At 44.3% G+C, this 26,348-nt stretch overlaps 1 protein-coding gene across 1 annotated transcript in view; it reads right to left on the reverse strand.

Moving 5' to 3' along the window:
- NMNAT3 (nicotinamide nucleotide adenylyltransferase 3) overlaps positions 1–26,348 on the reverse strand; it is a 104,002-nt gene that overhangs the window by 54,696 nt on the left and 22,958 nt on the right. The window contains exon 2 of the mRNA XM_010976785.3: positions 4,590–4,739. Coding sequence (XP_010975087.2) covers positions 4,590–4,698 — 109 coding nt within the window. The 5' untranslated portion in view covers positions 4,699–4,739. The remainder of the gene's footprint in view (positions 1–4,589; positions 4,740–26,348) is intronic.

Genomic DNA, 26,348 nt, shown 5'->3' on the forward strand with positions numbered 1-26,348 from the left:
TCAATTTCTACCAAAAAGCTTATTGAGATTGAGTTGAATCTACAGTTAAACTTGGGGAGAAGTGAAATCTTAACACTGTTGAGTCTTATAACTCATGAAACAAGGTATATCTCTCCATTTTAATTAGGTTGTCTTTAATTCATCTCAACATTTTGTAGTTTTTAGCAGATAGGTCTTGCACACTTTTGCCAGATTTATTCCTATTTCTTTTTTTATGCTATTGTAAATTGGTATTATTTTAAAATTTTAATTTATGATCCTTTGTTGCTTATATATAGAAATGCAATTGATTTTTATATATTGATCTTATATCTAGCAACCTTTCTAAACTCACTTATGAGTTCTAAGAAATTTTTTGGTAGATTTCTATGTATTTTTCCCATAGACGATTATATCGTCTACAAATCATTTTTTTCCTACTCCAATATGGATATCTTTTATTTCTTTTTCTTGCTATTGTTCTGGCTAGAACCTTCAGTATAATGTTGAATAGAAGTGGTAAGAATGGACATCCTCATCTTTATTATTTTTTCTAACTTTTTTTATTGAGTTATAGTCATTTTACAATGTTGTGTCAAATTTCAGTGTAGAGCACAATTTTTCAGTTATACATGAACATACATATATTCATTGTCACATTTTTTTTTCACTGTGAGCTACCACAAGATCTTGTATAGATTTCCCTGTGCTATACAGTATAGTCTTGTTTATCTATTCTACATTTTGAAATCCCAGTCTGTCCCTTCCCATCCCCTACCCCCTTGGCAACCACAAGTTCGTATTCTATGTCTATTAGTCTGTTTCTGTTTTATTTGTTTGTTTGTTTTTTAGATTCCAAATATGAATGATCTCATATGGTATTTTTCTTTCTCTTTCTGGCTTAATTCACTTAGAATGACATTCTCCAGGAACAGCCATGTTGCTGCAAATGGTGTTATGTTGTCAGTTTTTATGGGTGAATAGTATTTCATTGTATAAATACACCACATCTTCTTTATCCAGCCATCTGTTGATGGACATTTAGGCTGTTTCCATGTCTTGGCTATTGTAAATAGTGCTGCTATGAACATTGGGGTGCAGGTGTCTTTTTGAAGTAGGGTTCCTTCTGGATATATACCCAGGAGCGGGATTCCTGGGTCATATGGTAAGTCTATTCCTAGTCTTTTGAGGAATCTCCATACTGTTTTCCACAGTGGCTGCACCAAACTGCATTCCCACCAGCAGTGTAGGAGGGTTCCCTTTTCTCCACAGCCTCTCTCATCTTCTGACTGGAGAGTTTAATACATTTACAGTTAAGGTAATTACTGATTACTGATAAACATTTACAGTTAAGGTAATTACTGATTACTGATAAGGAATTCTGTAAGTTTTTGTTTCTTTTGTATTTTAATATTCTATAATTAAATTTTAAAAAAGGTTTAGGATTATTATTTCCTCTTAAAGAACTGACTGGCCTTTATGATTATGAAATGACCCCCTTTATCCCTAGAAATAGTCTTACCTCCAAAACCTCCTTTCTCTGATACTAGAACTATTTCAGCTTTCTTTTAATTAGTGTTAGCATGGGATAGTTTTCTATTCATTTACATTGAACCTAATTGTGCCTTTATATTTGGTGCATTTCTTAAAGGCATCAAATAATTGTAGTTGGGTCTTGCTTATTTTATCCAGTCTGACAATGCATGCCTTTTAGCAGAAGCTGTTAGACTATTTATATTTAATGTGATTTAATGTGATGATTAGGTTTAAGTGTATCATTTTTTAATTTGCCTTCTATTTGTCCCATCTATTCTTTGGTCCCCCTTTCCTCTTTTTCTTCCTTCTTGGATTAACTGAATATATTCCTATTCCATTTTATCTCCTTTGTTTGCTTATTAGTTATAATTGTTTACTTTTTTATTTTAGTGGTTACATCAGGGTTCATAATAGTTATCTTTAATTTATCACAGTCTATCTCTAAGTGATATTATACCACTTCATGCACAGTATAAAAACCTTACAATAGTATTCTTCTGTTTTTCCCCTTCCAGTCTTTTTGACACTGTTGTCATAGATTTTACTTCCACATGTGTTATAAACTCCACAATATATTATTATTATTTTTGTTTAAATGGTGAATTATCTTTTAAAGTTATTTAAATAATAAGAAAACCTTATATAGCTGGCCATGTGGTTATCAATGCTCTGTATTCCTTTGTGTAGATCCATTTTCCCATTTGGTATAATTTTCTTTCTTCCTAAAGGACATTAGCATTTCTGGTGGTACCGGTTTGTTGGTGGTGAAATCGTTCAGCTTTTGTAGATCTGAAAATGTCTTTATTTTGCTTTTGTTTTTGAAAGATATTTTTGTCAGATATAGACAGTTTTTTCTTTCAGTACTTTAAAGATTTGTTCCACTGAAATTCCCTTTTGCTAAATTCAGAAACAAGACATCTGTTATCTTCCTTATTTGTTCTTCTGTAGCTGCCTTTAAGATTTTCTCTTTATTCTTGGTTTTGAGAAATCTGATTATCATATACCTTGGTGTTGTTTTCTTCATGTTTCTTGTGCTTGTGGTTTGTCAGGCTACTTGATAAAATTTTCATCAAATTTAAAAACATTTCAGTGATTATTTCTTCAAATATTCTTTCCTGTCCTTCCTTTGGTTTTTTTTTTTCCCCTCTAGGATTTCAGTTACAAGTATATTAAGATGATTTAAATTATCCCACATCTCACTGATATTCTTTTCTTTCTTTTTAAAAATCCCTTTTTTCTGTTTCATCTTGGATTGTTTCAGTTTGGATAGACTGCTGTTATCTTCAAGTTCACTAATCTTTTCTTCTGCAGTGTCTAATCTGTTGTTAATCCTATCCAGTATCTCATTTCACATACTGTAGTGTTCATCTCTAGATATTTGATTTGAGTCCTTTTTTATGTTTTCCATGTCTCTGCTTAATTTCTGAACATAACTAGAGTAACTTTCAACGTCTCTGTCTGCTAATTCTAACATCTATATCAGTTCTGGTCCAGTTTTCCTCTCATTACAGATATGAGTACAGACTTTAACTTTTTTTTTTTCCCCACAGAAAACCAACTTGTCTTCCAAAAATGTTTTATCATTCACCCCATCACTACCAGTACATGAGAATGCTCCCCTCCCTGTCCCTCCAGTACTGAATGTCGACAGTCTTTCATCTTTGCCAGCTTCATGGGCTAATGTGACTTCCCTCCACAACAGCTGTTTATTGAGCATCAATCATAAGCCCAGTGACAGATGATGGCAACTCTGTGGTGCTCAAGCAGCCACAGCAGCTGCCCTCGTGGTGCTTATCACCCTGTGGTGTTTATGTTTTACTTGCATTTGCATTGATTATTAGTGATGCTGAGCAGCTTTTCTCAAGTTTATCATCTGTTTAGATTCTTCTTTGGTATACTGCCTAATAATGTTCACTGACCAGTTTTAACTGGGTTGTTTGGATTTTTTTATTCCTATGTAAGAGCTATTTATTTACAAAGAATAAACTCCTGTTTTCACTTTTTGAATAATAAAAAATGTTTTGTAAACAAAGATATTTCTATAAAATAAATTGACATTTGTATGTAATTTCTTTGAAGAGATAATTTACATGTTATTCAAATGCTTTTTTCTACATTAAAAGTAAATAGAAATTGATTGTGGTGTAAAAAAACCCATGCCCTTAAAGGGCATTTTTGATGAATATAAAAACACAAAATACATATATGAATACCTAAAATATACATAAATACATAATGAATAAAACTTTCATAGTTATCTGACACCAACAAATAAATGACTTGCATTTTCTAGAAATAATCATGCAGATTCCAAATGCCATTTTACTCTCTTAATAATGAAGTTGAAAGTCAAGGAGATGAAACATTCCCAGATTAAATGTTTTCAGCTGATTAAATATTTCTGGCAAAGCCATGCCATCTGTATTAGAAATGCCCTATATACAAGGCTGTTAATTTGTAATTGTCTAAGATCTATTCTTTCAGAGGAGAAAATGTCAAAATCTCCATTATAGAACATTTGCTTACCCACTGAAGAGTTGCAGTTCTCAGAGGCACAGGCTACCTACTCACCTGAATGTGTGGGTAAATGCTTCCTGGAGCCCCAGGAAGGATGCTCTGATGGAGACACAGGTTCTAAAATGTGTCCAGTGTTTTTTTTTTTTTTTTTTAAGCATTCACGGACTATGTGAAGTGAACAGAGGGGAAGTGGATCCTGAGAAGCATTTCAACTCTATGGCCAGGGATATGACTTGTACACATGTAACGTGGCTAAGAGTGTTAGTTCTCTGATTATGATGAAGGAAATGTGAATGAATAAGTTGAGCAGTTTTATTTTATTTTATTTTTTACTTTTTTTTGTGGGGGGAGATTAGGTTTATTTATTTACTTATTTTTGGAGGAGGTACTGGGGATTGAACCCAGGACCTTGTGCATGCTAGCCATGCGCTCTACCAGTTAAGCTATATCCTCCCCACCTGAGCAGTTTTAATAATGGGGATAATGAAGGCAGTCAACAAAGCCCCATGAGGTCCAACCAACTAGTTCTTCCAGTGGACCCGGGCCTTCTGACTGACCTGTTTGGTGAAGGTGGTCCCTGGCAACCTCGAACAAGCGGAGGTGCATGTTGGTGATGGGGTTGAAGGAGCCACAGGCCAGGAGCACCACAGGGATCCGGCTCTTCATCTCGTCAGGCACATCGACACCTGCTGCAGCAGCCACCCTGCCTTCAAGGGGACAAACACTCATGTCAGGGAGGTGATGCTAAGACAAGTGTCCAGATCAGTGTCTCTAAAACACATATAGGTCATTACTTCTCAGTCGTAAGATGGTCGAGGAGGCAAGAATAACAGCCTTTACGGGGGGCTCACCACAGGCCAGGAACTGTGCCAAGCACTACGCCAAGGGAAGCCCCCATCTCACCAAATCCTTTCAGCTCAATCCTGAGCGGTTACTTACACAGCTCAGGGGCTTCGGAAGCTGCAAGGCCAGGACTGGAACCTGGGCGGCCAGACCCAGAGACCATGCTCTGCTCATAACCTCGACACCCTCCCTGTGCCCTGATGGGCCACCTTGGGGTCAAAAGGAGTTATATGAGACCTCCAAAATGTCATCGCTGATAGCCAAGTAGAAGTCACAAGGTTCCAGAAAGGACTGGTACTTTTTAAAAACGGATTTTAAAATAATTTCAGACTTACAAATAAGTAGCAAAATTTGTACAAAGAATTCCTATATACCTTTACCCAGATTCCCTAAATGTTAACCTTTTACCACATTTGCTACATCATTCATTCTCTCTTTCCATACACACGCACACATGCAGATCTGTATGCACCTGTAAGAATTTTCTTCTGAAATGTGTGAGAATAGGTTGTAGACATAATATCTCTTCACCTCTAAATACTTCAGTGTGTATTTTCTAAGAGCAAAGACATTTCCTTATATAACTGCAGAGCAATGATTAAAATCAGAAAATCAACATTGCTAGACGACTATTATCTAATCTACACATCTTTTTGTCCTTTATCAGGGACTAAGCATCTTGGGAGGGCCCAGCCCACCCTCTTGTCTCCTCCCTCTAGCTTTCAGCACCAGGGCGAGGTGAGCATAAAGCTAGAAAACAGCCTGGGCTCCAGGGCAGGCCAGCCCCCTTCCCCTGAGGCGCTGCCTCCTGGAGTGGTGGTGAAGAGCTCTGGTGGAGTCAGGCCTTGCTTTGACTCCTAGTTCTATCTCTTACTGGCTGTGTGGCCTAGGGCAAATCACAGTCCCTCTCTGAGCCTCAGTTTCCTCATGTGCAAGATGGGGATAATATGACTTACACTTACAGGGGTGTTGTGAGAATAAGTGAGCTGTGTGTGGAAAGTGTCTGGTGCACAAGGAGCATCTAATAAATAATCACTGTGGCTGTGGTGATGATGACACAATGAGGGAAAAGCTGCTGCTACTGATGATCAGAGTAAGGAGGGTAGAGGAAAAAGATGGTGGCAGTGTGCTTGTGATCAGCAGCTTCAAAAAAGGCTCCCGGTGATTCTCACCTCCTAGTAGTCCCCTGTAGACCCCTCCCATTGAGCAGGGGCTGGACCTAGTAACTTGCCTCTATGATTTAAGCACAGAGCCTGGCCCAGAGGAGGGCTGGGTGGAGACTGAACAGGGCACTGGTCAGCTGGGGAGTGGACCTGTATCCTGGTACTGGCAAGCCCTAAGCACCTCCTCAGGTCCATAGAGAAGTTGTCCTGGGTATGTTCCGAGAAATGGCGTGAAGATAAAGAACTCTCAACCCAGGCGGGCTGTAGTTTCTTCCCGCCTACTCTGAGGCAGCATGGAGAAGAAAGCAGCCTGCTGGTGCTTTCTCAGGGAGGGGGATGCTTTAGAGAGATAGTATGTGCAGGGTGTGCGGAGCTACTCGCCAGGGCAGCCTTGTGATGAGTGTATCCAAAGAGGTGGCTGTTTTCCACCACTGTTAGGAAGCCTTTCGAAATTCTATTTCATTTTGGCAAAATATCATTTTTTTAGAGCCCTTAAAACATGTAACTGTAGCATCTCAGGTAACCTGGAGTTTTGATCTATTTTCCCCAAAGTTCCCAGAAATTGTAAATCAGAACATTAGTTTGTATGGGGGCATCAGTGGCGGTGCAGTGTGATGTTGGGAAGGAGAGTAAACAACATTTAGGAAGTGTCTGTCTGTCTTCTTCCTCGCGTGGGCACACCGAGCCACGCTGCTCTACAGTGACTTACCCTACCCCAGTCGCATCGCAGGCAGGAGGCTGCCGTGGGTGCACGTTCCCAGGCTCAGAACCGAGGTCAGTGCAACCGCATCATCTGTACACTCCAACTTGCTTCAGTTAAACACCCTCCCAAGCCCAAACTCACAGAAATATAATAGGGCTGAAATGGACTCCCTCCAGGTGTCCACCGGGAGGATAAACCAGGTTCTGATCTGAGCGCAAGTCTCATCAGACACAAGGCCAGATGCATGCCATACAAGTGAGTCATCTGCCCTGTCATGCCATGGCATCCAGCGAGACGAAGCAAGCACGGGGGACTCCTGCTCCTGGGAAAGGCTCCTCATCAGTAAGCACTGAACGGGGTCCTCAGAGTGAGCTGCCGCTGCCACTGAAGGATTTAACACGTTGAGAAGGTGACATACGGCGTTCTTGGAATTTATCATTAAACTGGAGTCAGGGCCAAAAGAGTCAACCTCTAACCTGTCCCCTCTCCAGTTTACTGCCTCCCGCTTACAGCCGTCCCGACGGCATTTCATCCGGCTTCTCAAACACAACATGCAGCTTCCTTTCTCTTGGCTTTTGTAAACGCTTTCCCACCACCTGAAATGCCCTCCTCACTCCTGCCTTCAAGGTTTTCTCCTTGGGGTTGCTACCCAAGCCTCCCCTTACTCCCCGCCAACCCCGACCCCGTGCTAACCGTACTGTTACACATTGTATCATCCTCTTCCTTCCTCCACCGCAGACCTGTCATTGCTTTGTTTCCACATTACTCTTCCCCAAGCAGAAGGGGAACTCCTCCTGGGGGTTTCTCATTCCTCTAGGCCCCTCCACTCCTGCAGTGTGCCTGGTGCAGGTGATTAGAAATGCGTGTAGCATGAATGAGAGGAGTGAATGTCTCCAACCAAGCATCCTCCTTCTCGGACGGTGACATCCTCTCTTTGGTTCTATCCTATGAAGTCCATGGACTGGGACTTCCAGGGATATAAACTGACCCTTCCAACTTCTGAGAGTCACGTAAGACCCTTCCCCGAGTCCCTGTTCCATCCAATTCAGACCGAAATCAAACAAAGTATTCCTGCCCTGGTGTGCCACCTTAGATGCCAGGATCCCATCAACATGGGTACACCACGGCCTCCTGCACACTGACACCAAGGTCATTCCTCCACCCCAGAGAACTAGGGGTCATCAGTTGCAGCTTTGCTTGGCAAAGGGACTTTGCAGATGTGATTAAGAGTCAGAAATGGGGAGGGTATCCTGGATGATCCAGGCGGGCCTGATTTTAACATGATTAGGGTCCTACTAAGAGGGAGGCAGGAGGGTCAGATAGATAAAGACATACGGACTGAAGCAGTGACCCAGAGGAAAGATGCTCTGCTGCTGGCTTTGAAGCTGGAGGGAAGGGCCATGACTGAGCAGTGCAAGTGGCCTCTAGAAGCTGGAATTAGCAAGGAAATGGATTCTCCTGGGAGCCTCCAGAAGGAGTGCAGCCCTGCAGACACTCTGATTTCAGACTTCCGACCTCCAGAACTAGAAGAAAATAAAATTGTGTGGTTTGAAGCTAATGATTTGTGACAATTTTGAAGCTAATGATTGTGACTATTACAGCAGACATAGGAAACTCAGACACTCGCCTATTTAGGGGCAGGCTTTCTGAAGAGGCCTTCCAGCTGGGGCAGGAAAGGCACAGGGGTTGAGCTGGTGAGGATGTGGACGTGTGTCAGGCCCAGGGAAAAGCACTACAGAGGTTCAGAAACCGCCACTGGAGGTGGGCGATGAGCTAACAGCATGTTGATGTGAGCTCACGTGCGGGTGGCCCAAGATGAGGGATCCTTACGGTGTAAGGATCACGCAGGACCCGCAGGGGTCTGTGGAGTCTAGATTTCATCCTACAAGCAATGAGGACCTGCTGAAGGATTTTAAACAGGGGTGTGATTTACTCATTTTTCTGTTTCAGAAAGAGCTCTCAATTAGGGGTTTGGGATTAAAATATACACAATACTGTATATAAAGTAGATACACAACAAGGACCTACTTATAGCACAGGGAACTATATTCAGTATCCTGTAACAACCAATAATGGAAAAGAATCTGAATATATATATATACACATACACATATATATGTATGTATATGTGTAACTGAATTGCTTTGCTGTACACCTGAAAGTAGCGTTGTAAATCAACTACACTTCAATAAAAAATAAGAATTGGGGAAAAAAAAAAAAAGAGCTCCCAAGTGCTCCCAGGATGGTGCATCAGGAAGCTCCAGGATGGTTACCCCTGGGACCCCTCTGCCTGGTGAAGGTCAGGCAGTCCCCAGCTTCCCAGAAGATGGCCTTTCCTGCTGCCTACATTTCACCTCAATCACCAGGGAATGTGATGCTGGCCAGTGCCCCCCACGCACTAAATTCTAACTAAGTGCGTGCCCCTCGGCCCATTTGTCACAGGCCATCGCAGAGACACAGAAAGGAAAGGCGAGCTGGGAAGGTTAAGTGCCGTCACTGCAGATGTAATGTACTAATGCTCATTGCTTGGGAGACAGTCAATTTACCTTTCCCCGCAGTGAGTGCCTCTAACGGGACCTGGCCCGGGAAAGTGGCTGAAAACAGCCCTGTTTATTATAGACATAAAGCAGATGGCTTCGGGCAGAATGGAAATGGATTCCACAAACATCTTTCATTACGCAGACCTCTTGACTGGACTCCTCATCTTAAAGAAAACAAGAGACGCAGTTTATATTTGTGGGGTTGATGAGCCCATTTTTCAGGATCTGGGGACATCGTTTCCATCCGTGTGAGTGTGCTAACTTCTCCGGGGCAATCAACCTTCACACAGACTCTGGGCACTTTTTCTTTTTGACTTTGCTAGATTCACCCGCTGTTGCTACGGGCACGTGGTGCTGCTAAGAACAAAAGCAGAGCCAGCCTCCTCTGTCACGTGAGGATCCTCTGCCAGCCACCCCTTGGAGGAAACAAACATGCCAATTAAGTGCTTGTCCTAATTATGAGACTCGCAGGAAAGCAGGCAGCCTGGCTCTTCAGTTCTGAGAACTTTCGAAAGATCTGGAGGAGCCCAAGAAATGGAACGAGGTCTCTTGCAACCCCACGTTCGGGAGCTGGGACTGATTTCAACGGCCACAGGAGGGAGTAACACTACTGCGTTCATCGAGTGATAGGCTAGGAGCTGTGCTCATCATACACATCGGCGCTGACTCTTTCACCTCACCTGGAAGCCAGGGCTGGTGCTTGCAACTTCTCCGAGCCGCATCGAACCACATGGAAAATGCGGGTAACTACACGTACCTCCTAGGGCTGTCTGGAGGGTTACGGGAGTTGACCCACCTAGCACAGAACCCATAGGGGGTTCTTCAGAAATATTAGCTCTTTTTTCTTTCTTTTCATTATACTTAAAACAGAATTTATCATCCCCACATCTGCTTCCATATACCTGTTTACCATGTGTGAAAAAGCTCCACCGTTTTGCCGCTACAGGCAATTAAAACCTGGCAGGCTTTAGGACCACATCAGCATCCCCTTCCTGGGAGGCAGCTCACTCAGACCAGCTTGAGATGTCTTCACAGAAGAGTGCTTCCATAAAGGCCACTTCCACACACCACTGCTGTGGTTTCTGTCTGGCTTCCACCAAAACCATCAGCAATAAGCATCACTTATCCCCAGAATTGAGTTAAGAGTTAAGTGAGAAACAGAGGAATGGGTAGTTTAATGTCATTCTGGTAGAAATAAGATCTTCTGAAGATGAAGAAGAAATAAGCCCCAAATCACAGCCAACTTGCCAACTTGGAACAAAGAAGGTAGAAGAGGGGGTAGAAGGTGAGAAGAAGCACCTGGGGTCTGCTGTGAGGAGTGCAAAATAGCAGACAATTAAAATCACAACCGACTGGCTCTTGTGCTAGTGCCTTGGAAGTACAGGGATAAATGAAATCTGGCCCCTGTCCTCGAGAGGGTCACAGTCTCACAGGAAGAACAGACATCGAGGACATCAGGTAGGGCAGAGTCTACTGGTGAGCTCCCAACATCCACTCTCCCCATCTTTGGCTGGGCATGTTGCTACATTCCCCAGTCTCCTCTGCAGCAGGATGAGGCCATGTGACTAAGGCCTGGCCAGGGATCTGTGTATAAGAGTGTTGGGTGAGACTTCCAGGAACCCTCTTTAAAAGGGAAGCTGCAGGCCTTTTCCCTCTTTTCCACTCTTGCTGTCTAGAATGTGATTGCTGGAGTATGGCAGCTAGATTGGACCCTAAGGATAAGGACCACCCAGGTTTGGTAGAGAATAAACCAAGAGAAAGCCAGGACCCTGATGACCCAGACTGCCGATCCCCAGGTTTCTTTTACTAGGGGGAGAAATAATCTCCTAAGCCACCACTATTTTCTATTGTCTGTGATATGCAGCTCAACCTAATTCTAACTGGTATACTGATACCTAATGAATGTTAACTGACTTAGGATATAAAGGAATGAAAAGTGAGTGAACTTTTAGAAGTTTCTATTGCCCCAGTTAAACCTGTTTTACATGCAGAAACTCAAATGGATATGGTTTCAAAGGGAAAATACACCTAAGAGAAAAATTCTACCAGACTTAGTTTTTTATACGAATTTTTCATGGGAGGAAAAGTCCTTACTCAGGACTCTACAAGGCTGAAACACGCAGCGGAGAATCTGCTTTTCTGTAGATCACAAAAGCCAGACTCTGTCCTATCTCCTTTCCCCCAAAACAGATTCATTATGGTGCATTGTCACACTCTGCTTCAAGTGGGCATTTGCCATATGGCTTGGCAGTTTAATAGTTTTCTGATACTTGACAAAAATGAAGCCCAATCATTTTGCAAGGAGTTTGCGTTCCTAGATGGGTCTTTTCCAAATAACAGCTGTGCCTCAAAATTGAGTTACTCAATTTGCAATTTGTGGACACAATACTCAAACATTTACAAGTGAGCAAAACCTCAAATCGCATGGGCTATTTCCAGGCTTCAGAGTTTATGAAGTTTTTAGCAATGTTATGAGTGTGCAGCTGTCGACAAGCTCAAGCCAACATCTCTGAACTACCAGACCCAGCAGGCAGAAGAGATGTCCTACTTAAGCAGCATGTGGAGCAGACCACAAACCCTCGAGAGAAAAAGAACATGAGGGAGAGAAATGAGCCTCACGCCAAAGTCTATACACTAATTCCTTAGCCCTTCATCTCTGCTCCATATCCCATCTGTGGAGATGACACCCGAATCTACTGCTCTAGTCCTGACCTTGCTGATGGCCCCTACAAGTCCATGAGTAGTCACCTGGCACTGGCTCGATAACAAGGCAGACAGACATGGATTCAAAGCCAATTAGCATTTCCTAACTGAATGACCTTGGGTGTATCAGTCAGGAGAAGACAGGCGAGGTGCATTAACAAATAACCCCCAAGTCTCAGTAGCTTAAAACAATGAAGGTTTATTTCATGTACCTTTATCTGCCCAGTCCATGCTGGCTGGGGGCACTGCTCTGCCTCATCTTTGTCTCTCAATCCAGGACTCAAGCTAGTGAAGTCTCCACCTGGAATATAGTCAGTCACTTCCAGGAGGCTCTGGAAGGTTGCTTGACCTCAAATGGCCACATATTGCTTCCAACAACCCCACTCACCTTTGGTGAGCTGGAAAATACAACCTGACTCTGTGTCCTGAAGGTGGAGACCCAGAGATATTTGGTGAACAGCCCTGTGCCTGTGAGCTAGCCAACCACTCTGAGCCACACAGAAAATGGAGATTATTACACATACCCCTCAGATTGTGAAGGAGGTTATCACAGTTCACTGTGTAGGCCAGTGCCTGGCCCATATGACTTTCTCCAGAAATATTACCTCCTTTAACCTTTCTTTGTGTTCAAAACAGAACTCACCACCTCCCACAGATGCTTCTGGCTGCCCATACCCCTCACCTGAAAAAGATTCCACTGTGTTCTAGTCACCCGTGACCAAAACCTGCCAGTTAGCTATGACATCTCTCCATCCTTCATCATGTCTCCCCAATACAACTAGTCTCCAGGTACGGCCAATATTCTCTGCATAAGGTCCTCACCTTCCATCACGACTGAGACCCTCCCTACTATAGGATTTCATCACTTTCTTGTATCACTTAGGGAAACTGCAAATGAGAAATGAGCTTTGGTTATCTTAGTTCCCTTCCCCACCAAAGGCAAAGCAGTGAAGGAGCATGGAATTATCTGAAGGCCACCAGGCCATCACTCGGAATAAAGGAAGAGCTGAACAGGAGATCTCAGGGTGGACAGGAGACAGGGCAGTGCCATGGTCCCAGCCTGGACAGGGTCCCATGGTACAGACATGGTCACTGGGGCTCACACCAGTGGACAGTGCTGATCCCAGGGAAAGGCAGTTGATGTGGGCTGGACAGCCTCGATCTTGCCCCCTGGGGATGGCTTCCACATTTGGTAAAGTGGGAGAAACTCTGGAATCTCATCCCCACTACCAATTTGGCCCCAATCCAGCCTTTTTTCAATATGCTGAACAGATTAACCAGTTTTAAAGTTTGGCTTCAATCACTCAAACTGATGTGATAAACTGTCGAGTGTTTACCATGCACCAAGCACTGTATAAAATCTGGGCCTTTATGCTAAGCCAGTGACGAAGTCTTCAGTAACTTGTTCTCCACTGCCCATGTCCTTCACTGGTGTAGAACTTCGGCGGCTCTGGCCTCCTCCGACCTCTCCTAACTGTCTCCCAGCGACCCGCTTCGGCCCCTACAAGTGCTCCACATCCTCACCAAGATGAGACCACCTGCCTGCCAAGCTCTGCTGTGCCTTCTGAATCTTCCTGCTTCTGAGGCCTCTGTTGATGCCACTTCCTGGAGCTAGAATGGTCTCTTCCATGTCAACCCTCCCACACAGCTCCCCCCAGTGGCCTGCCTGGATGTCAGTGTTTCCTCCTTGACCTCTTCAAGCTGTCAGTCTTGAATATCGTCCGGCCCCCTCACTCTTCTCACCTAGCCCACTGTAAATCCCTGAGGGTTCTAATGCAGACAGGAAGGCAGACAAGGAATGTTCACCTTATTCACTGGGGGACAAGATAAAAATGAAAAGTAGATCAAAATGAGAGCCAGGGAGCACTGGCCACTTCATGGCATGGTCTTGGCTGAAGCAGGCAGAAGTCACTGAGGAGGAAACATCCCCTAAACCAGAGCAGCAGAGCCCCAGGCTCATCCACCCTCCCATCTTGCTTCTCGCTTCCAACACCCAAGTCTTCCTGGTCCCCAGTTGGCTTTATTTTACCCCGTGCAAACTTCTGTCTCGCCATCTGGGCTGTCAGCTCCTTTCCTGACTGGAATTTTGCACTCACCCCATGAATTGTGTCTGTTGCCTTGACTGGGCCCCACCCAGGATCCTGATTCCTGACTCCCACCTCAAGGGCATAATTTGATTCCTCTCCCTGTCTCTGCCCGTGCCTTGTCCAGGGTGCGTGCCCAGGGCCCCACTCTAGTCTGGCAGGGGGCAGTGAGCCACAGTGAGTGCTGGGAAAGAAGATTCACACTCTCCATAGCCCTGGGGGTTTTCCTATATGGCAGCAAAATGCAGAACTTTTCACGATCATAACGATGGCAGGGGATGTGCCCAAACCCTGCTAGTGCCCAAGCCACAAAACTGGCAGCCATCTGGGCTCTTCCCTCTCCCTGGCCTTGACAGCCTGTCAGTTACAATGCTGTAATATCTTTATTTTCCAGCCCTCTCTCAAATTCCACAGTTGCTGCCTTAGATTGGGGCTCATTATTTCTTCTCAATTGGACCTGAGTGAACTCTTAACCTGTCTCTTGTCTCCAGTCTCACCTCTGATCCATCTTCGGCTCAGCTGCCCAAGGGACCTTTTAACACACATATCTGGTCCCTGCTTAATCCCCTGCCACCCAGTCGCATCCTGGATAACGCTGAGACTCCTTAGCATGGCATCCATTGGTCCTTATAATCCAGTCATGACCTGTTTCACCAGTCTTATCACTTATGTGCCAACCCTTCTCTGTGCTTGATCCATCAAACTGCTTTCCATTCCATCCCAGGTCCCCTTGGATTGAAATTTAGGATCAGCCTTAAAATCAAATGTAAAAATTCTAACAAAGAAGGCAATCTTGTTTAGCTCGTTTGCTCATTCACTCATTAGAAAAGAAAACAAGTTGCCACTGCTATCAAGCTCCTCCAGGCAACAGGAGGATGACAGGGAGCTCCTGAAATGCCTGGAAAGGCGAGGAGCTGGCCGGGCCCTCCGTGAAGGCAGGCCAGGCCAGTGGAGGCCCAGTGACCCACAGCAGGGGAGATGCAGGCAAGTCTTGCTGCTAAAGGATAGGAGAATTTCACTGGACATAATATAAGCAAGTCCAGAGCAATCCTTTCCTATCTCATGTAATATAATTTCCTCTAGAAATTTTAAGCCAAGCCGCCCATCTTCCCTTCTTTATTGTGCTATAAGCAGAACGCGATGGCCATAAGCAGATAACTGCAAATCTGTGCAGTGATCTACGAAGTCAGATCAGACCTGAGCCAGGTTTGGGGCTGTGATGAATTAAAATTTTTAGCTGAGTTCATCCAACATATATTTAATGTTATGCATAATCACTGTTGGCCGGAAATGAGGCCCAAACGGTGGGCAGTTCATAGGAACAACTGCCGTCTCTGTGAGTCTTTAACAGACAAAACTTGTCTTGTTTCTTCCCCCAGTTCCTCCTTCAGAATCCAGTAGGACTGGCAGCACAGGCCCTGTCCATGTCCCCACCAAAGCTCACACACAAGACAACATTCCTCGTATGCACAAGGACGTGAACACGCCAACACTGAAGGCCATGGGGCACTTCCTCTGGCCTTGAACTGAGGCTGCCTGTGCTGGCACTTGAGGGGCCTCTGAAATGGAAAAAACTTGGTTTTTCGTTCCAAGCTCTGTGACCCCAAATAAGCCCTCAGTCCTCCAGAAAGTGAGGATAACCCCACACCCATGATCCGTGGGGGCGCCATGATGATGAACTTAAGAGACGCATTAGCACCAGGCCTCCTACACGGCTTCAAGAGGAGGAAGTCTTCTGTAACGAAGTTAGGGAACAGGATTCACACGTGCCAACCCTAGGTAAAGACACCACTGTCCATGACAGATTCAACCTGCTCTTGCCAGAGCAGACCAAATGAAGCCACTATTTGTCTGAGGACACCAGCCCTGATGCACAGAATCAGGGATTTAATGAAGCTAGTGTTCCAGCCGACTCGGGCCTAGGCTGGGAGAGTCAGAGGCCCAACATATCCACCAGCACGTCACATACAGCACTCTGGGTGACCTGTACCAGGCTCGCTCCCACAAAGTCAGTACTTGCTATCTTTCTTTACTATGCATGAATTAAAAAACTAGCCAAGACATTAATTTGCTCCCATGAGTTCTGAAGAACTAAATGCATTTAACTGGTTCACTCCGGCTGCTGGCATTTTTTTATAGACCATTGTGATACACAGTGATCTGTGAGTGTACGTGCCATTGCACGGGGTTCCTAGGAGCTGGAAAGGAGAGGATGCCCAGAGGCTCCCAGGGCAAGAAGGGTCCTTGGGGAACAAGAACATCCTGGGACCTCACGGGTAATGAGCAGAGCTAGAATTCAGTCAGGCCGGAAGAATTACAGAGCACCCCACACCCAGCAGCTAGGGTAAAGCCAGACACAGACATCTGGAGGTATCACCTTCAAAATTATGACAGTGAAGCTTCATCCCACAGGCTTCTGGCTCATGTAAATTCTCCTGCACGTGCTGGCCTCGCTAAATCAACAAAATAACAACTTAAGTGCAAAAGGAAATGGAACAAAAATGAAATAATTTAAGCTCACTGTCTTCCATGAGCAGATGTTCCAGAAGGAGTGAGATGTGGCAGAGATTTGGCTGGTCCTTCCTGTGGCATAGTGATTGCCAGCTCCCCTTGCTAACAAACCCCGATTTTGTTCAGAGACAAGAAGCACGGATCCAGACTGGAACCACGGCATCATGCCCACCTGGGTAGTCTGTCCCCTTGGGTGATTGGTCAGGTGTGGGCACGTGACCTGGTCCCAGCCAATGAGATGCGAGAGGAAGGGCCTGGAGGCCTCAGGGAAAGATGTCCTCACCCCATGAAAGAGCAGTGACAGGAAGTCTCTTTCTCTGCCCTTTCCTGCCCTGGACACTGGGGTGTAGGGATGTGACACTCGGGGCTGCCTCAGCTCTCCTGCTGCCCCGGAAGGGAAGGCCTAGAGTGTAGCAGAGAGCAAAGGCCACCCAGAGACCTGATCTCATCAAGTCACTGAATTAACCTAGTCCTACGTCTCTCTAGGCTTTATTACGCGAGCTCCTAAAATACCTTTATTGCTACAGCTGCTGCCGGTCAGGCTTCAGTGGACCAAGGTATCCACACAGATACACCTCAGGAGGCCTTGGTTCTTGCCTCCCCCTCACAGTGTGTACACATCCACAGGCCGAGTGTGATTCCAGAGTGAACACCTTCTGCATGACATGGTCCCTGAAGTCAAGGTGGCCAAGTCATCTGGGTTGCAAGCTGAAGAGAGACTGCCCCTGTGCTTGAGGACATTCTGCTTTGTGGGACCCAGGGAAGGCTGGTATGTTGAACCCCAGTGTGGCACTGTACTGGGACTTTCAAGGGACTGTTTTGAACAAACATGAGTTTTGGTTGACACTGGGCCCTCATAACCTAATCTCAGGGGAAGCTGCCTGCTAAGGCTCTTAACAGACCCTCTGAACTGCATTCACCCACTGTCCCCATGTCCCTGGCAGGGACCTCCTGGGGAACCTCTGTATCTGGTGGGACTGTCTTTGCATCTTTGATGGCTCCTAAGGAGAACACCCTCCTCACTTCAGCTCTCCACAGGCGGGGACAGCTCTGCCCTTCCTGCTTCAGTGCTGGCTGCTTGCCTATCTGTGCCTTTGGCCGAATGGTCCTGGTGACTCAAGGAAGCCTGAACACATCCACACTGTCATCTCTGTGCCTCTGCTCCTGCTGGTCTCTCTGCCTAGAATCCCCTTTCTACCCATTTCTACCTATTAAACTTTGCTCCCCAGCACTCATCATATATTAGGCCCACATAAAAGGTCGCCTTAACAACAACCGAAACAAATAACCCCATTGAAAAAGGACTTGAATAGACATTTCTCCAAAGAAGACATACAAGTGGCCAACAAGCACGTGAAAAAATGCTCAATGTCACTAATCACTAGGGAAATGCAAATCAAAACTACAATAAGATCCTACCTCATACCCATAAGGATGGCTACTATCAAAAACACAGAAAATAACAAGTGCTGGTGAGGAGGTGGAGAAACTGGAACCCTTGTGCACTACTGGTGGGAATGCAAAATGGTGCAGCTACTGTGAAAAACAGTATGGAGGTTCCTCAAAAAATTAAAAATATAATTTCCATATAACGCATCAATTCTACCCCTGGGTAAAACCCAAAAGTATTGAAGGCAGAGTCTCAAAGAGATATTTGTACGTGCATGTTCACAGCAGAATGATTCACAATAACTAAAATGTGGAAGCGACCCAAGTGTTCATTGATGGATGAACAGATAAGTAAAATGTGGTCTATACATACAATGGACTATTATTCGGTCTTCAAAAGGAAGGAAATTCTGTAACATGCTACAACATGGATAAACCTCCAGGGCATTGCTGAATGAAAAAAGCATCAGGAAAAGACAAATACTGAATGATTCCACTTACATGAGGGACCTAGAGCAGTCAAAGAGTCATAGAGACAGGCAGCAGAACAGGCGGTGCCCAGGGGTTGGCTGGAGGGAAAGAGGAGTTGTGTAGTGGGGTATAGTTTCCGTTTTGCAAGATGAAGAGTTTTGAAGATGGTGTATAATGGTGTGAATGCACTTAACGCTCCTGAACTATATACTTGGTTAAATGGTTAAGATGGTACATTTTATGTTTTGTGTATTTTACCAAGATTACAACTTTAAAGTAAAAGGTTTCCTTTGGTGAGCCTTCTCTGCTGCCAGGCTCTGACTGTGCTGCATTGCCCATTAACCTCTGCCTTGCTTCCTTGTTTTCTGTTCTATCAGACCTACCCTGTTCTTAAACCAAAAGAATCACAGAGAAATAGAGCCAGAGCCCTGACTGAACTTCTAAAGTCAGTCCTATCTAGGGCATTTGATTATGTGAGCCAATAAATCCTCTTTATTAAGCAAGTTTGAGCTGGTGTCTTGTTACTTCAACCAAAATCACTCTAATTGCTAATGCACTTGATCTGAAATAGCAGAACACCAAGGATAAAGAAAAGATGCTAAAGATTTTTAGGGAATAAGAAAGCTCACAAAGGAATGAAAATAAGACTGGTATCTGACCTCTCCTTTGCAACATTAGATGCAAAAGATAATGAGCCATGGCTGCAGGCTTCTGGGAGAAGATGACTTTGAATCTGGAATTCTCTAAACGGCTAGACTATCATTTAAGTATAAAAAGACAGAGTAAATACATTTTAGACTTGAATGGACTCAAAGTTTTCCTCTCAGGCACTCTTTCTCAAGAAGTTCTTTAAGAGTGTGTTTCAGCAAAACCAGGGAGAAAAACAATAAAGCAGAGGGCAAAGGATCCAACCTCAGAGACTGGTGAAGCTAGCATGAGAGTTGAATTGGCAGCGGAGCACAGCCCAGGGCAGAACAGGAAAAGGTGGGCCTCTAAGAAAAAGGTGCACGCCGAGAGGCTGGATAAACTGAGTTTACAGTGAGAGTATTTCTCTCTCAACTATAACTGGAAAAAAAAAAGTTCAAGTAAAACAAAATCCTATATAATAATATAATGTAAATTAAAATGTGATACAATTTTAAGCCCTTGATGGAATCTGAGAAAACAAAATTCATTTGATTCTGATATTAGGAATTTCCCTTTGAGTGGTCCAGGGCTACCTGACCCTGGAGTGAACATTCATGCAATCCAAATGATTTAAATGCTATGTAATGGTTTTCAACTTTTATAGTCAGTCTAGTGAAAGGTACGGAAGACTCAATTGTGAATGCAGAATAGAAAGACAATGTTAACACCCTTGGCAACGTTAGAATAAAGTTACCACAAGGGAAGTGGTCAGGGAAAGGATAATGGGACAAACAGGAGAAGCTCCAGTTTATCGTGTTACCTCATAGACAGTCTAGATACTGATTACAGTTTATGAATAAGAAACAAGAGATTTGGCTGTGAGTAACAGATATGGGGAAAGTAGTGCTTTAAATAAGACAGGGCATACTTCTCACCTATAAAATCAAGCCAGAAAGGTGCGCGGTTCAGGGACAGGGCAACAGCTCTGATGTCATCAGCATCTCGGGATCTCTCTAGATTTCTCTGTCATTCTTGGAACATGACTCTAATCTACCCTCAAGATTGCCTCAGGGTCACAGGATGGCTGCTGCAGCTCCAACCATCATATCTGTGTTCCAAGTAAGAAGGAGGAAGGAGGAGAAGGGCAAAAGAGGCCTACCTGCTGGGTCAGCCCCCTAATTAAAAGCTTTCCTGAAACTTCATACAACAACTGCTTACTTCTTAGTGGCCAGAACACAGTGATATAATTGCCCCTATGACAAGGAAAACTGAAAAGTGTAGTATTTTTTTTTTTTAGATGGCACACTGCTGCTTTCAACAAAACTCGGTTTGCAAGAAAGGAAGAGGGATGGATATTGAGAAAGCAATTCTGTGGCAAGAAATAGAAAGTATATTATTTGAAGTAAAAAGATAACCAATAAAAGAATTAAAATTGATAGAATCATCCAAAATGAGAGGAAGGAGGAAGGGTAGGGTGCAGAGTATAAACGAGTGAAATTAATCTTTCACAATGGGACTCAGTGGCTCTCTTACCAGGATACAATTCAGAGTTTTGCACTGAACCCCCAAAATAATGCAAAAAGACTAAAGAGGTGCTACCTTTGGGAGGCAGGCAAGGGGGTAGTGGTAGAGCTCTTTTTATTAAAAGTCCTTCTGAATTAGTTGAATTTTTAAAATATCATGTGCTCACATTATTTTGATTACAAAAGTATCAGTGTTTAGTCTATTATATTGGGAAGCAAAGCATCACTCTATTTCCTTTATCCTCGACAACCTGGTTCAACGGTGTTTTTTAATTCCCCTCACTGGCTTAGAGAGGGACAAAACCCAGCCTAATTCCAGGCTTTATTTCACTTCTTTAAATTGATTTTTTTAAAAAAACTCTAGCCATTTACATTCAAGATTCTTTACACGAAGGCAGATTGTTTCTGGTGGGGCAAGTCCTCCTGAGCCCCACACTCTGTCTGAAAGGCGGCAGCCAGCATCTCCCTACGCTCATCCCCTTGGGTCTCCCGTCTGCTGGCAGATCTCTGTGCAGGAAGTGTGTTCTCTACCTGCCTGCTCTGCAGTCTCAAATCGCTGTACTAATGTCTCTATATTAACAGGCGGTGGCCAAAGGGAGTTCTGCTGAAATAGGCAGTAGTTTGGGCCATTTTAGACTAAATCCTAAAACGCACACGATAATGCTGAGCGATGCAGTTTAATTTATGAGCATGCAGGTCTGCTGTGAAATTGGGAAATGGAAGTACAAGATATTAGCATTCACATGGCAAGGGCAGGGCCAAGTCCAAAACTGTAATAGGCCTTTCACACTGGAGACTTTGAAGGAGCCAACACTCTGTCAGTTAAATGTGCGCTCACGAACCGCATCCTTGTATTTTGACGCCACCACCCACCTGAGAGGTATGTGCTTCTCCTGGTCTTATGCTCTTAATATTGCCCAACGTCTCCTGTTGTTTTCACAACAGTAGAACACTTGTATGCACGTCCTCTGGGCAGGTTTAAAAGATGAATTTCATGGTTTAATCTGCAGGAGGGAAGGTAGAACAGACGGCTTCTCGTCTCCTTCTAGCTGGGGCATGCAAACTATCATACGGCTAAATAGTTCCAAATTAAAAAGGGAAGACAGACATTTTGTAATTTAACTCCTAGCAGCTGTACATGCAGTTCATGCCGTGTAGTCTCCAGTTTAAAGAGCTCGTCAGCCAGAGATTTTATCTGACCTTGACTTTCTAGCCCAGTTTTCAATGCACAGAGCAAAACAATATCTCTCTGTCTTCCCTATGAATGAAAATACACTCTTCTGAAGTTCAAACGAAACACTAAGTGTGCCCCAGCAGTAAGTTAAAGTATGATGGGAAAGAGGCTGCTGATCCCACAGTAGTAGGCTGAATGGTGTCCCCAAGTGTATCAGGTCCTAATCCCTGAACCTATCAATATGACCTTATTTAGTAACAGAGTTTTTGCAGATGTGATTAAGTTATGGATCTTGAGATGAGGAGGCTACTCTGAATTACTCAGAGGGCCCTAAATGCAGTCACATGTATCCTTGTAAGGAGGGAAAGAGAGATTTGACACACACAGAGACAAAAGGCCATGTGAAGATGAAACAGAGAAATCTGGAGATGCTGGCCTTGACAACTGGAGTGGTGCAGCCACAAGCTAAGGAATGCTAGCAGCTCCTAGAAGCTGGAAGAGGCAAGAAACAGACCCTGCCTCCTTCTTACACACACTCCCAGAACCTCCAAAGGGCATGTGGCCCTGCTGACACCTTGATTTTGGCTCAGTGATACTAATTGCAGACTTTTGGCCTCCAGAACTCTGAGAGAATAAATTTCTATTGTTTTAAATCACCAAGTTTGTGGTCTTTTGTTATAGCAGCCTCAGGAAACTAATACACCCATAGAGGTGCTACAGGGGAGGGTTTGTACAAAACCACCCCAAACAGTCTGTGGTTCTTTTGATGGTATTTGGCAGAATTCATCTTCTTGCTTCTGAGCAAGTGGGATGTGAGAGGGGTGAATGCAGGGCATCCAGATCCGTGAAGCACAGGGTAAGAAAAGCAGGCAGCCATGCTCCTGGGTCCTTGGGAACCTCCTGGGTTCTCTGGGCAATTCCCCTCCTGAAGCAGGGGGCTGAGTGCTTGAAGAAAACATGAATAGTCCTTAAAGCTATTATCTGAATAGGTAAGTATGATGGAGATACCAAGGATTTAAGAAAATTCCCATAAATTAAACTCATAGCTCAGATAGGGCTATGTAGGTTGTGTGTGTGTGTGTGTGTGTGTGTGTGCGTGTGTGCACGCTGGGGGAGCATATCTTCAAATAAATGGGTGTAATTATTAACAAACATGGCCAGATGCCTGCGAGCATATGTTACAAGGCTGTTCTCTGAAGGTACATCTGGAATAGTGAAAAATTAGAGACTCAAATGTCTACCAACAGGGGAATGGTTAAACCCCATACTGTACCATGCAGCTATCAAAAAGTAACATTTCTATATAAATACTGACATGGGAGGTTATTAATGAGTAAATGTTGAGGGAGAAAAAAGCACGATGCAGACAGTACTATAGTATTATCTCATGTTGCTTGAATGAAGCCACCTATGTTGTTGTAATATACATGAACATTGCATGGTATATACACCTATATATATGTATAGATCCACTGGGCGGATACTCATCAAACGTAAGTCAAGGAAAGGCGGGAGGTTGTTGGGGGGATGGCAGTAAGAGTGGATGGACTTGGACTTCTTACCTTACATAAATGAGCCTTTTCCTTAAGTGTGTACACTTTCTGTAGTTTTAAGAAAAAAAAAGATGGACATGCAATAAAGATACGCCGTGAAAACATTGTGTAGTATGGTGCCAGGTAAACTGTGGCCTGAGGAAGGACTGGGCAGCCAGTGGTCTTTAGAGACTGTCTGTGGCTTCTTGAGGTTGCCTGTAAGCCAGCTAATGTCGCAGCGCTGGAGGCAAAGACCTTGGCTTTTACAGCACGCTCCCTCGTGGTGCTGCTGCCATATTTTTATTTATAAAGGAAAAAAAGGCACAGTCAGTAGATCACAGTCCCAGGCAAGTGTGTCTACTGTCTGTTCCACAGGAGCGGGGCAAAGTCTCTATTCATCAGCTCAACCATTTCACACCGAAGTTAAGGAAAATCTGTCTTGGGAGCACTTTCCTCCTGAGGAGTTAATTCTACATGAGGATGTTTTTAAAGGTTACTTCGCCCCCTTGAAGGGTGGTTTTTCTCACTGGCAAGCAGAACTGTCTGAGCACAGCCCTCTTCCTGCTGGTGGGCTGCCCAGCAGGACAGGAGCCTATGCCTTGGAAAAGGACCCCTCAGCCTGCTTCCTTGGAGCATACCTCAAAGTGCACCCCAACCACACTCCACCATGTAGGAAAGCAGGGTTCTTGGATCAAGAGTCCCCCAGTTACTTACCCACTGGAAACACTCTTGGATTAATGTACAATTGGGTTGATCAACTGTGCACCAAAAAGACATTAATATAGCTGGGGCATATAGGCATTGACCTCCCACCATTCAATTCAAGGACGCCAAAGAGATGATGGGAGTGTGCCCCGGGATGCCAAAGCAGAGATGAGATTTCTGGACAATAAGAAACTACGAACTCAATTCCCTTTTGGATAAAAGCAGGGGTGCGGGTCACTTCTATCTCAAACACACGCCACATGATAACGGTGCTTTGAAGGTAACAAGTCTCTGCAAACACTTCTGCAGTGATGGCTCTTTGGGAAATTATTGCTTTTTGTGAAATGAAAAGAACCAATCATCTCTCTCCCCTGTATCATATGAAGTGTTTATTTTTCAAAGTGTGTATCTCCAAGATTTGCTGCAAATCCTAAAAAGTCATGACATTTTATGATTCCTTATTATAAAGTTCAAAAAAGGACTTTCATCTCCTATTTTTTAATGAAATTGTCCCCAAAACAAAGATTGGGAGCTAGATTTTTCCTTAAGCACAGGGGCTAGTGTATCTAGAAGGCTTATGTGTAATCAAAATATTGAGCCCTGGTGGTTTGGTGCTTCCATTTTCAGAATTTGAACATCTGGTCCAAACTCCCTGTTTTACAGTTGAGGAAACTGATGACCAGAGAGGCAAAGTTGCTGATCCAAGGTCACACAGTAAAGTAGTAACAGAGTCAGAATCAGAGCTTGGGCTGGGGCTTCTATCACATTGTGACACTGGGTTATAAGCCAAGCTCTTTGGTTATGGAGATTTTTAAGTTTTATCCAAGGACTGCATCCTGACATATAATCCTCATCACTAGACCTAATGAGACTGGTACTTTGGAACAAAAGTGGGGGCATGTGGAAGTCCCCTTTAGCACAGGTAATAAATTCAGAGAAATATGAGGTGGGAAAGGACCTGGAGGGACTCTCTACTCCACTTCCTTTCCTGGAGGCAGAAGTCGCTGACATCGTTTCAGGGGAGAAGTAGCTATCTTATTTCTAAAACCCTTCAGAGAAGATTTCATAACTCCACTTACAAAAAGGAGTATCTGATTTCCTCACAACAATAGAATCCAAGAAATAACCACAGAAAACCACCACATAGAAAATATAAGACTTTCTTCACCCCGATACCTCAGAAGTGATTATTTAAAATCACTTCCTAATTTAACCCAGTGTGAACATTTCTACTGGAAAAGAACAACATTTTGGAAAATAAGAAGTATGGAGTTGTCCTGACACCTGAACTAAGATTTCTGTACGAATCTGTAAGAATGTAAGAGGCTCACTCGGGTCTGGTTGTATGAAGACCCCTGACAGAAGTGATAACATAGACCTGCAGAGCATAATACACTTGTAACAGGGAAGCTCCTGAGTTAGAAACTATGCAGTGGTTCCCACTGTATGATTTTTATCTCTTAAGTTTTGTAAGGCATCCCATTTTTTTGCAAAGCAGTTTTTGTACTGTGCTTTAGCTGGAGAAAGTACATTTCTAAGTAATCTGAAGGGGAAAAATTTTTGATTAAAAACTTCATCAATGATTCCACATATATTCATGCCAAATGAGTCAAAAGCCAGAGGTTATTCTGGGAGAAGGAAGTCTGCCTAACATCCGTGAGATTAAGAAAGCGGAAGCTAATAATGTGTGGCACTTTATCTGAAGATGGTATCGCTGACCCAACGCCAACCGCTTTGAACCGCTTTTCCATCAGATGATGAGATTCCAGTCTCCCGAGAAGCAAGGGGTGCATCTCAAAGGCAGCGGCCGGAGTTAAGGTGGTCCAAGCCTGTGACACAGTACCAGCTGGCTGCCTGTGTGCGGAGCTGGCAGGTCTGAGAACAAACACTCTGAACTCCATCCCCCTCCCCAAGGTGTTCAGGACTCTCCCATCCACTGATGAAGTATCTGGGGCCCACTCCTTGATCTGTGTCCAGTCCTCATCTTCCACCCAGCTTCAGGCCTGAGAGGGAAAGGTCTTGGTCCTCACCTAGAGCCCAGGCTGGAGGTGATGCTTGGAGGACACAGGCCTGGGGAGGACTTGCACCCTGGGATCTGTCCTCAGCCAGCCAGTGCCCAGGCCAGGTGAGGGGTACCAGGGGAGATTCAGCAGCATCTCAGCCTGGAGGCAGCCCACGGCTGGTGTAAGAGCCCTGTGAGTCAACACCCACAATCCAGTGAAGTGTGGGTGCCCACAAAATGCAAGGGAGCCCAGAAATGAGGCGAAGTGGCTCCGAGTGGATGAGCGGAGGAGTTAGCATCTGAGCTAGAGAACACTGTCACTAACTATTTATGGGGCACTGCTGCT

The sequence above is a fragment of the Camelus dromedarius genome, chromosome 2 (genome assembly GCF_036321535.1).
Source record: "Camelus dromedarius isolate mCamDro1 chromosome 2, mCamDro1.pat, whole genome shotgun sequence".
Lineage (NCBI taxonomy): Eukaryota > Metazoa > Chordata > Mammalia > Artiodactyla > Camelidae > Camelus > Camelus dromedarius.